General features: G+C 51.7%; 1 protein-coding gene across 13 annotated transcripts in view; it reads left to right on the top strand.

Annotated features, from left to right (window-relative positions):
• Positions 1–10,941, top strand: part of STRADA (STE20 related adaptor alpha) — a 29,976-nt gene extending 19,035 nt beyond the window's left edge. For 9 of the 13 annotated variants that reach the window (XM_060133576.1, XM_060133571.1, XM_060133573.1 and 6 more), the window contains 9 exons: positions 1,561–1,663; positions 2,065–2,186; positions 3,989–4,097; positions 4,203–4,326; positions 5,911–6,082; positions 6,610–6,714; positions 9,155–9,396; positions 9,688–9,730; positions 10,010–10,941. In XM_060133576.1, the coding sequence (XP_059989559.1) occupies positions 1,561–1,663; positions 2,065–2,186; positions 3,989–4,097; positions 4,203–4,326; positions 5,911–6,082; positions 6,610–6,714; positions 9,155–9,396; positions 9,688–9,730; positions 10,010–10,162 (1,173 nt within the window). In that variant the 3' untranslated portion in view covers positions 10,163–10,941. Of the gene's footprint in view, positions 1–1,560; positions 1,664–2,064; positions 2,187–3,988; positions 4,098–4,202; positions 4,327–5,910; positions 6,083–6,609; positions 6,715–7,574; positions 9,397–9,687; positions 9,731–10,009 lie in introns of those variants that run through there. The other 4 variants (XM_060133582.1, XM_060133580.1, XM_060133581.1 and 1 more) reach the window with 2 other exon arrangements.
• The last annotated feature ends 1,286 nt before the right edge of the window (positions 10,942–12,227 follow it).

Below are 12,227 nucleotides of genomic sequence, written 5' to 3'. Positions count from 1 at the left end.
ACAATATAGGTGAATCTTAGAAATAGAAAGTTGATTAAGTTGGAACTGGGATTTGCTAACGGGGCTCAATTCTGCTTGACTGGGCTCCTCTTAACGTTAAGTGGTGCTGGAGGTAAAACCCCATTTGGTTTCTTTCGTCACTGGCAGCATCAACTGTTTTGAAACCAGATGTGTTTCAAACATCAGGCACCCCACCCCCACCCCAAGGTGATACCAGCACGTCAGAATATTCCCACTCCAGCACTTTTCTGTCTCGTGCTGAGCCAAGAGCCTTCGTGTATTCAAAGACCTTTTCCTGATCAGAGGGCAGGTTTAGGAACGCAGCATATGACATGTGAGCTGGCCTAAGGCTCTTTGTTTCAGTTAGACATACATCTCAAGAAAGAGGATCCCAAGGAAAGAAAAATACTCACAGTCCCTAAATCGTACAAATAAATTTAGGTTTGGAAGAAGGAAACTGAACCTATTAAACTAAAGGAAGAGCCATTGGCCTGCCATGTATTTTGCCGGGCACTTTTCCATCAGGACCTCACATGTGACACCCACATCCTAAATGGCTGGAATCCAGCTTCATTTGCAGCCTGGGTGCACAGGGACGAGGGAGCAGGTCACTTCTGCTGCCTGGGATGATGGCTGAGACCTGACAGCTCTGTTCCCCGCCTGCAGCCCAGTGTGTTAGCTGTTTTCTGGCTTCACTTGGAAATGTCAGGGAATGATTGGTCTGGCCTCTTGGTTTGCTAACAAGGGGGCCTCATATGGCCACTTTTTGCCTATAGCAAGATTCAGCGTCTGATCTTTGGGATTTTTTTAGTCAGGACCTTAAAAATGGGACCCTAGGGACTTACCTGGTGGCGCAGTGGTTAAGAATCCGCCTGCCAATGCAGGAGACACGGGTTCGAGCCCTGGTCCGGCAAGATCCCACATGCTGTGGAGCAACTAAGCCCATGCGCCACAACTACTGAGCCCGCGTGCCACAACTACTGAAGCCCATGAGCCTAGAGCCCATGCTCTGCAACAAGAGAAGCAGCCGCAATGAGAAGCCTGCGCACTGCAAGGAAGAGTAGCCCCTGCCCGACACAACTAGAGAAAGCCGGCGCACAGCAACAAATACCCAACGCAGCCAAAAAAAAAAAAAAAAAAGGACCCTAATGCAGCAGGAAATTCAAGAGAAACCCCACCTCTCCATTCCCCTTCTCTTTTCTAAATGTGCCTTTCTCCAGACATCCTTTCCCAAGTAAGAATTTCATAGTTTTTAGCAAATGAGCCAGCTGTTGGGAAGGACAAGCAAACCAAGTGTTGACTAGAACTGGCCCTTGTCCCCACCCCCACTCGTAGATAGCGCTCACGCTTGCTCTGATATTAGTGCCAGTGACTGCATTGAACAACTGATGCTTTACTTTCTATTTCTCATCAAGTAGGGCTGGAACTGTTTCTTTGCTCCAGGGTCAGAGTTTGTATGTTTGTTTACATGCCAGTCTCCTTGTGGGTCTGAATTACCATCTCCCCACTCTCATGCCGTCCCCAAGTTCCTCTTACTAACCTGTTTTTCTTTTTCTTTAGACCAATGAGGCGAGCGCAGAGTCGATAGCATCCTTTTCTAAACAGGAGATCATGAGTAGCTTTCTGCCGGAGGGAGGGTGTTATGAGCTGCTCACCGTTATAGGTAATGTCCAGGACTGTCATGCTCCAGGGAATCGTGGCAGCCGTCTCAGCATCCTCGGGTGAATGTGTGCCAGACACTGTCAGCCGGTCGGCGGGATTCGTGGAGACAAAACTGGCTTTTGTGGTTCTTCTATGGTTTTCTTCTTCCAAGTGTAGGGGAAGAGACCATGTTTCCAGGAGAGAAGCTCTTTTCAATTTTTCCTTTTGGGCTGTACACTTCTGGTGTCCTGGGCCACAGTCAGTTAGAGTAGTTGGCTGAGAAGGAACTGATGGAAGAAAAATCAAGAAATAACAGAAATGAAAGTTTTAGCTTGAATTTCCTTTTAAAATCAAGTCTCTTTAAGGAAGATGAAAACCTGTGTTGCTCTCGTCCCTGTTTATGGCATTTCCCTTTTCTTTTAGGCAAAGGATTTGAGGACCTGATGACAGTGAACCTAGCAAGGTACAAACCAGCGGGAGAGTATGTGACAGTACGAAGGATTAACCTAGAAGCTTGTTCCAATGAGATGGTGACGTTCTTGCAGGTAATCGAACGTGAATGTGACGCTTGGAGGGAGGGCTCTTAGTTCCAGCAGTAACCACAAGGCATCTTTACATCTGTCTTCTGAAGCAGCTGGCGGGAAACGAAGGTAGACCAAGCCAGGAAGTTACGGAAGCTCTTGGTGAAGAATCTTGGGCATTTGGCATTAAGGGTTCTATACCACTGCTCAGCCCAATTTATATTCCCCTCTTCTTCACCAGATCCTCCTGTGACTCATTTATTCACGTATTTATTATTCAGAGAGGCTGAGTAACTCGCCCCTGGTCGCTCACACTAGTAAGTGGCAGAGGCAGGCTTCACACCCAGACAGTCTCTTTCCAGGTGCGGGGCAGCTCGCCTGGCCGCGGGCGACCGTCTTCCGACTCTTAGTGTCCTGTTTGCCTGAGGTTCCTTTCTTCTGGAGAAGCAAGTAGCTGCCCTCTTGTTAAACGGGGAGACACTGCAGGTCTAGTAAGTGCCTGGGGATGAAGGCTTGCCCTGGGAACTCCCTAGATTTAGGGCCTGGCTCAGTGTATTTTCAGTACAGTTGGCTGCAGCCCCTCCCCCTCCTTCAATTACAATGTTTTTCTGAACTCACGCTTATCTGACAGTGCTCCAGTACCAGTTCATGTGTTCAGAGTAGTTTTGGGGTCTGAGGATGGAACAGAATGTCAGTCCCAGCTCAGTTATTTGGGAAAAAACTTATCTGAGTTTGTTCTAGAGCATATTTGAGCTTTGTGATTCTTGTCTTTATCCCGTACAGCCGTGGACAGGCAGAAGGTGCTGCTGCCTATTTGACCTTGGCTCATTTCCCAGAGGCCAGGACCCTGGAGTTGCTGTAGTTCTTTTGTCCAAATTTTTTTTCACATCTTTTGTCCAAATTTATTTTAAAATTCCATCGGTCTTACGCTTTTCATAGCTGCTTCTGAGGAAGGGAGCTCTCAGCCTGAGGTCACTGGAGAAATCTATTCTAATGTTTAGTAGTTGTTGTTTGTTCTTTAATGCTTTCTTTCCGTGTTTCTATTGCTAACAACATTTTCCTTTATAATAGGAAAACACTTTTTGTTTTATCTTTTTTTTTTAATTTTAAAATTTTTTGGGTCTTTGTTGCTGCGTGCTGGCTTTCTCTAGTTGCAGTGAGTGGGGCTACTCTTCGTTGCGGTGCGCGGGCTCCTCATTGTGGTTTCTTGTCTTGTTGCGGGGCACGGGCTCTAGGCGCGCGGGCTTCAGTAGTTGTGGTTCGCGGGCTCTAGAGCGCAGGCTCAGTAGTTGTGGCGCGTGGGCTTAGTTGCTCCACGGCGTGTGGGGTCTTCCCAGACCAAGGATCGAAGCAGTGTCCCCTGCATTGGCAGGCAGATTCTTAACCACTGCACCACCAGGGAAGTCCTTGTTTTCTTATCTTAAAGAGGAGTTCTGTGCCTGGGCCCTTGAAGTTGAGCTAAGCTTATAACTTCCTAAGTCTGCAGTAGGCGGTTTGTTTTCATGGCCTCCGAGGTGGTGCACTGTGACCCTCTGCTGTGGTGTTAGCAGTTTCCCTGTTGGCAGGGAATGGTTTCTCGAGGTGCTTTAGGATTGGCTGGCAGAGCCCAAGTTAGGCAGAAGCTGGCGAAGGAGGGCTGGCTTCCCTGCTGAGATGGCAGAGCCTGGTTCCTTTCATACTGGTGGCACCTGCTCGGGCTGCTCCCAGGATTCTGAGCAGGGCACGCAGGGAGGCCTAGGTCCCCGTATTATTCGTGCTGCCACCTTCATGTTGAGCGTCCTCCTTGGGGCCCCTTGGTTCTGACTGCAGCTCACCATTGCTTTCAGGGGGAGCTCCATGTCTCTAAGCTCTTCAGCCATCCCAATATCCTGCCATATCGAGCCACCTTTATCGCAGACAATGAGCTGTGGGTTGTCACATCATTTATGGCATACGGTGAGTGGGAAAGGGGTCCTGGCAGGGATGGGTTCTAAGAACTCTGCTTTCAGCTTGCTCACGTGCTGTCACCCTGTGCTCCGTCCCCACGATCCTCTTCCTCAGGCTCTGCAAAGGACCTCATCTGCACACACTTCACGGACGGCATGAATGAGCTGACGATTGCTTACATACTGCAGGGGGCGCTCAAGGCCCTGGACTACATCCACCACATGGGATACGTGCACAGGTGCTTTCTTGGGCCTGTTAACCCTTTATAAGAGTGGTATCTGGGCCCATGAGCCCTCGAGTAAAGGTTGACTGAAGCTAGTGAAGCCAGAGTTTAAAGCAAGGGTCGAATCCTGCCCTTGCCCCTGCTGGGAGGGCAGAGCATTTACCCTGTCAGCGCTAAAGCTACTGACTTTCTCTTTACCGAGCAGCTTGGTCCCGAGTATGAGGGGAACACCTGACGTGGGCCTCTGCACCCCACCTTCTCCTTCCTTGGAGCGCCCATACTGGGGTGTGCCCTGGAGTCAGCCCTATGCTGGGAGGCTCTGGAGAAGACAGAATGCTCTGTAGATGGTGTCCAGAAAAGCAGCTCGTGGTAGGGGAGATAATAAAACTAGGACCCCTACCTAACTCCACATACAAAGGAGCACTTCAGATAGATTAAAGGCCTACATGGAAACGATAGACTTAGATGGAAGGAAACGCGAGGAAATATTTTCGTGACCTGAGGCATAACTTCTAAATGTTTTACATGCACAAAACAAGGCAAAAAATGGATGGAATTGATAATATCAAGATTAAAACTTCCTCTCCAATACAGGACACCAGGAACAAAGTTAAGAAAGGAGTTACAGCGTGGAAGGTGTTAGTTTTGTCTAAAACACACAGGAGATTAGTAACAAGGAAAATTTTGTGAATCAATAAGAAAAGGATAGCAGAGCAACAGAAAGATGAGCAAAGGATGTGGAGTTTATAAAAGAAAACCTGAAAGACTAATGGTCATATGAACAGACACTCAAGTCTAGCAAGAATCAGAAAATCAAGTTAAAACAGGAGGATGTCACCTTATACCCGTGGGACTGGCTGTAATTCAGAGGCTGGGTGGGGACCGGTGCGGTGAAGAGGTGGGTCTCCCGTCCGGATAGTGGAAGGTGGCCCAACACAGCCAGTCGGAGTCACTTAGAACCAGGACCATCAGTGCTGCCTCTGGGTGCATACCCCAAAGAAACCCTCCCACAGGCCCATCAGGGGACATGTATGTTGACATCTTTGTTCATATTTGTGGTGATGAGAGGCAGCACGAGTGTCCTTCCTGGAAGAATGGATTAGTAAGTGTTAGACCCCACCCCAGAGTGCAGGTGGCATTTAGAAGCAACGATTAGGTGTATACAGTTGGCAGCACAGATGGGTCTTGGAAACATTACACTGAAGAATGGGCTGCATAACACAGTACCATTAGGTCAATAGAAAACACGTGAGAAAAAACAATACACTTTCGAGAATACCTACAAACAGAACGTACAGATTAAAGGCAGTAGATGGTAGAGGAAGCAATGGTCTCTAAGCATAAAAGAGAACTTTAACAAAACATAAATAAGTTTTAAAGTCTGGTGATATGTAAATGGGGTCATGCTATTTTTTCTTTCTGTGTATGTTTGAAAATTTTCATAAAAATGCGTGTTCGTGTATATCTATGTGATGTATATGCGTATAGTACACACACACACCTGCCAGGGGAGAGGGCTGACTGGGTCTAGTGTGTGAAGACAAAGGTTTGTGGTGTGAGGGGCTCCTGCTGCCCCGTGACCCCCTCCCCGCCCCCCAGGAGTGTCAAGGCCAGCCATGTTCTGATCTCAGCGGATGGGAAGGTCTACCTGTCTGGCTTACGCAGCAACCTCAGCATGATCAGCCATGGGCAGCGGCAGCGTGTGGTCCACGACTTCCCCAAGTACAGTATCAAGGTTCTGCCGTGGCTCAGCCCAGAGGTCCTCCAGCAGGTCTGTGAACTGGGTCTCAAGGAGCCCCCATTCCCCACCAGCTCGTGATTCCCCAAGGAGGCCTTCAGGAATTTCCGGGGATGGGGGTTCCCAGAGGGAGGGCTTCCCTGGTGGCAGGTGGAACTGGGACGCTTCTCGCGTGGGTGTTCCACGCCCTTGGCCGCTGATCTCGTTCCCCCCCCGCCCCACCTGGGGAGGGTCCCAAGCTGCGCCTGAGGCTCCCTTCAAAGATGCTGCCATTTCCTGGGAAGAAGAGCGTTTGGGAAATGTTTGGCGCTCTCTACATCCCTGTCCTAAGCAGGAGCACGTCCTCCTGCTGCCACAGAGCATCAGCAAGGCATTCGTTCCTTCTAAAACAGCAGTGACCCCTCAGTAGTACAGGCGAGGAAAGTCTCAGCAGCCGGTCCCGATTTGGGGACAGACCTTCTTTTCCTCTCCCCGGTTTTTGCTCCACTCGCTTCTTTCTCTAAGAACAATGGCCAAGGCTACAGTGTGGAGTGACCTGTGGCTCTTTTCTCCTGATTTAGAATCTTCAGGGTTACGATGCCAAGTCTGACATCTACAGTGTGGGAATCACGGCCTGTGAACTAGCCAATGGCCACGTCCCCTTTAAGGATATGCCTGCCACCCAGGTGAGCCTGCAGCCCAGGGGCTTCCTTCTGCCTTCCTGCCTGTCTGCCTTCCACAAACACTTGCTGAGGAACCGCCACACGCAGGACACCAGCCTGGGATACTAAGATGAAAGACCCAGTTCTTTCCTTCAAGAGCCCCACCAGTGGGGAGATAGTTGTGTAACTGTTTACTTCTGTCAGTGGTAACTGTGGTGGTAATGGAGCCCGGGGGTGGGGGGCGCGGGTGTGGGCTCACAATTTCAGGCCTGGAGCCCACACACCAGGTGTCTATTTAAAACATATAAATTAAGCTAACAAAGTTTTATAGATGTATAAAATATGTTCTATATTCTTACCTTGATCCATATACCTGGAGGACCAGTTTCTAATTTAGAATTCTTAGACTTCTCAGGTTCTGTGCTACCACGTTCCAGTCAGTACCTTTGCAACCTCCAGCCTGCACGTTCTACTTCTGTTCATGCCCCTTTTAACCACCGCCCTTGGCTTCTAGGCATACACGCAGCCAGTGGCATCGTCTACCCTTGGAGACAGACCCAGGGAAGAGGGTTATCCAGGTCTTATCAAGTCCAGGAAGTGGACTTGGGTCATTTGGGCAAGGATTACCTGGGTCCCAAGTACCTGGAGCATGATCTAGACCTGAGAGGGGGTGGGGGCGGGCGTGTAGGCTCTGAGTCAGCCTCTCTCAGAACCCACAGACTGCTTGCCCTGTGGGGAGAGGAGGAGCTAGAGAACGGCCACAGGGCAGCTCTAGAGGAGGGGGTCTGGGAAGGCTTCTGGGAGGAGGTGACCCTTGAGACTTGAAGGCAAATAGGAATTAACTGTGTGAAGAATGGAAACTGGAAGGAAACTCTTTTCGGTAGAGGGAGCAGCATGTGCAAAGACCCAGAGTCAAGAAAGAACAGGACCGGGGTTTCCCTGGTGGCGCAGTGGTTGAGAGTCCGCCTGCCGATGCAGGGGACATGGGTTCGTGCCCCGGTCCAGGAAGATCCCACATGCCGCAGAGCGGCTGGGCCCGTGAGCCATGGCCGCTGAGCCTGCGCATCCGGAGCCTGTGTTTTGCAACGGGAGAGGCCACAACAGTGAGAGGCCCGTGTACCGCAAAAAAAAAAAAAACACAGTATCTGGGAAGAGCAGGTAGTTGTAAATGGCTGAAGTACGGGTGCTTCTGGGGGGCTGCTAGGTGACGTGGTTGGAGAAGGAAGCAAGGGCAGATCACGAAGGACTTTGCTTGTGTGCCACGCCAGGGTGTTCGGTTTCTGTCCCAAAGCATGTGGAGAATTGCTGAAGGAGTGATAGCATCAGATACATATTTTATAAAGATGACTCTCGCAGATGGATTAGCTCTGGCAGACTAGTTAGGAGGGTGTGGAAATCTATCTAGGTAAGGAGTCTAGGAAGTCTAAGTAAGACAGAAACGGATGCTCAGGAAGGACTTAAAAGGCCATTTTTAGGTAAACAAGGTAGGGATGCAGAAACAGCAGTGCCCAGGAGAACCTCCTGAGGTGATGGAAATGTTCTGTACCTGGGCTGTCCAGCGTGGCCTCCACTAGTCACCTGTGGCTGTGGAGCACTGTGGCCCGCGAGATTGAGGACTGGATTTTAAGCTGAATTTAAATAAAGATAAATAGCTATGGGAGTTCCCTGGCAGTGCAGTGGTTAGGACTCAGTGCTTTCACTGCTGGGGCCCAGGTTCAAGCCCTGGTCAGGGAACTGAGATCCTGCAAGCCAAGCGGCATGGCCAAGAGCAACCAAAAAAAATCTCTCTGTCTCTGTCTCTCTCTGTCTGTCTCTGTCTCTGTCTCTGTCTCTGTCTCTGTCTCTCTCTCTCTCTCTCTCTCTCTCTATATATATATATATGGCTACATGTGGCTGGTGGCTCCCATATTGGACAGCACAGCTCTAGAAGGATTTCCAGGTTTCTGCCTTGAACAGCTCACGAGGTCCATGAGGACAGCAGTCCCCAAGGTGGGCTGCTTTTACATGTGTGGAGTCTGAGGACTTCGGAACAGCTGCCTAGCCCGCCCCTGGGTGCACTGCTCCTGTGCAGTCCGCTGCAGTGACAGTCGGCCAGAATGAACCCCATCGGACCCACCTGGGCGTGGCACACTGGGGCTGGGCTTTAAAGAAAGGACCTGGCTGCCACCTTGACCCTAGGGTGAGGGCTCTACAGTTGGAAGGATCTGATGCCTTACGAAGGGCGAGAGACTGCAAGCCCCTGCCTTCCAACCACGGCGGAGGCGGGTACTCTTTTGCAGTCCTCCTCGTCAGTTTGGCCTTGCTAGGGTGTAGCTGCCAGTCCTTTGGAAAAGTCAGACTTTTTCCACTTCTTTCTTTACTTCTCCCGAATCACTCGTGTGTTGGGAAAAGTATACTTGCGAAGAAACTCTATAGGCCTTCCAGGGGCCCCCTCCAGCCTAGCCCCTGGCTCTGTCCTCCCCAGATGCTGCTGGAGAAGCTGAACGGCACCGTACCCTGCCTGCTGGACACCAGCACCATCCCTGCCGAGGAGCTGACCATGAGCACCTCGCGCTCAGCGGCCAACTCTGGCCTGAGTGAGAGCCTGGCCCCCAGCCCCCCCAGGACCTCCAATGGCGACACACCGTCCCACCCCTATCACCGCACCTTCTCACCCCACTTCCACCACTTTGTGGAGCAGTGCCTTCAGCGCAACCCGGATGTAAGGTATGTCTGCTGGGCTGGGAGTGGGCTTTGTGGGGAGCCCAGGGGGCTCTGGAGTGCAAGGCCGGGTTTGAGAGGATGCCTCTGTCCTGTAAAAGTCTGGGTTCCTGGGACGAGTCCAGAGCCCCCTCGGCAGGAGGGGTTTGCTAGGAAGCCAGCCTGGGTAGCTCTGGCTGTTGTTTCTTGGTGAGCTGAGGGAAGGAGAGGGGGCACTTGAGGGTAAGGTAGAAGCAGCAGGACTGGGGAAATCCGGGCACAGGGCTGATGCTGGTCTCTCCTCCCCTTCCTCTACAGACCAAGTGCTAGCACCCTCCTGAACCATTCTTTCTTCAAGCAGGTACAGTAGCACTTTCCCAAGGCTCCCTGGTTGTTTTTCTTGCCTGTGGTTCCAACCACCCTCAGTCCCCTTAGCTTTGGGGTCTTTAGATATTCTCTCCTCCTCCGTTCAAATCAGAGAAATGACCATGTTTCCAAAGCCCCTTAAAGGCGCTGCTCCTTCCTCCCAGAGACTCGTGGCTCCAACAGCCCATCTGTCCCTGGGCCGTGGTCCCTTGCCCCATGATGTCCTGAGACTCAAAGCAACAGCATCCACCCCCAACTCTCTCTCCTCCCCCAGATCAAGCGACGTGCCTCAGAGGCTCTGCCGGAGTTACTTCGTCCTGTCACCCCCATCACCAGTTTTGAAGGCAGCCAGTCTCAGGATCACAGTGAAATCTTTGGCCTGGTAACAAACCTGGAAGAGCTGGAGGTGGACGACTGGGAGTTCTGAGCCTCTGAAGAAGGTGCACATTCTCCATCCCAGACTGCGTGAGCCTCTGGGACCCTTCCTGAGGGCTGGCTGCACTCCCACCCTCCTGGGGGCAGATTGAGCAGAAAGGACATTTCTGCCAGGAGTGTTGGCTGCTTACTGACTGGGAAAGAAATTCCTGGAAGGAAACTTTTTTTTTTTTTTTTTTTTACTGCTCCAAAGGCTTTTGAGACACGAGGGAATCCCAACAACCAGGGATTGGGAGGGGCCGGAAAGCTGACGTTCCCAGTCCTGTGAGCTCAGGTGACCTGACCTCTTCAGAAGGAATAGATGCTCTTCTGGCTGTGGCGGCTGAAGTCCAAGGCCAGGGTTTGACTCACCCACCCAGGGAACTGTGCGACTTCTTCCCACTCTGGCTCTCCTACCAGCCTAGTTGCGTCCTTCTCCCCTGCTCTCAGATCCTATAGGTCCAGAGGGGCAAGCAATAAGACTCCCCTCCCCTCGGACCTCTCCCTGATAACTGAAGGCAAGGGTATTGTTTCTTTATAAGCACTAGCTTAAGGCTAGGGCAGTCCGTCCTCCTCCCCCTTTTTGCTTGGGCCCTGACACCTGAAACCTTCCCTTGGTTCATCTTTGTAGCTCATTCCTTTCCCACGAAGGGTCCATCTCACCGACTCCTGCTGGCCGCCTTGGTGCTTCCTCCAAGGGCCATAATTTTTGCCTAACCTGAGGGCCTGAGTCCTTATGCAGTGTTAGTTTCATCGCCAGAACAAATTAAAAGTTCCAGAGAATCCACTGGAGAGTGACATTGTTGTGTGTTGGCCATGCAGGCTCCGACGTGAGTCATTCCACCCCCGGCTCTGCCATCTGAGAGTGGTCCCACAAGTGCTTGTGGAAGCACAGCGGTGACTTCCTTCGTTAGCTAGACAGCCTCACAGCACACGTTTCTTTTAAAACCCATAATGGATTTGTCTCTTAACTATCTAACCTTGAGACGATTAATTTTAGCCTGTGGCCATCAAACTGCTTTGGGGCTGGAAAGGTCTGAGCGCTGGTGACCGGCCTCTCTGCAGGACCACTTCTGGGCCACTGGAGCCCAGGCAGAAGAGGCTCACTTTTGTCAGGAAAGGCGGTGGACGGGGTTGTTTTGGAACAGGACTCAGCGTCTCCTCACCGTTGGGACTCATACTCAAAGAGCAGGTAACCTAAGACCCGGCCCCCGCCCTTCCTGTCGTCCTGGCTGGCAGCCAGGGAGTCCAGGCCAGGGGGTGATTCTCACCTCGGGCTCCTGCCTGTGCGTCCCAGCCTGCACGCGCCCCCCAGCCGGGCCCCTTCCCCCACCAGTCTCCCCAGGTGGGTGCCCCTCTCTAGCCTGGGTACTTCAAATGTCAGATCAAGGAAGTGCCCCTCCCTCTTTCCTGTAGCTGCTTTAACCCGTCAAATGCCCTCACTTTCCCTTTCCTCAGAAATTGTAACATCAGTTTTAAAAAGAAAAATAGAAAACCTCTTCCCCTGGGCAGTTACAGGGGTTGAGGGGAAGGGACTCACACCAGCCGGGAGGGCGTGGGGAAACCTGAAACGGAGGGAGTGAGAAGGCCAGGTCACATTTATTTCCAGCCCTCTTGCCAGCTCGTTTTTTTTTTTTTTTTAAACCTCAAGTTCCCTTTTCTTAACACCCTCGGCAGCTTGTTTTTTTTCCCTCTGATCTGCTTGCTCCACCTTGCTGTCGGCGCCCCAAGGGCTGATTCTGTGGGGGCCGCCGCAGTTCAGCTGCGGGTCATCCTGGGCACGGCAGGGGGGCCTGAGGCACCAGCCAAGCGCTGCTCCTTGCACCTCAGAGAGCTTCAGGTTTCTTGCATCACCATAGCCCCCTTTGAGCATCTGACGACAGGTGTGGAAGCTTGGCTGGTAAAGATGCCTGTTAACAGTTTTAGAAGTTCTCACACACCCCATCCAGGGAGTTCGGGGGGCTGCAGCTCAACCCAAACGTAAAACTTCCTCCAAAGAGGGAGGGAGGCTGAGGGGAAGTGAAGCACAGCCTGGGTGCCCTGAGCGAGCCAAGGGAACACCCGGGGGCTGGGGATGC

This window comes from Lagenorhynchus albirostris, chromosome 20 (assembly GCF_949774975.1).
Source record: "Lagenorhynchus albirostris chromosome 20, mLagAlb1.1, whole genome shotgun sequence".
NCBI classification, from domain to species: domain Eukaryota; kingdom Metazoa; phylum Chordata; class Mammalia; order Artiodactyla; family Delphinidae; genus Lagenorhynchus; species Lagenorhynchus albirostris.
This window is presented reverse-complemented; position numbering and strand designations above follow the sequence as displayed.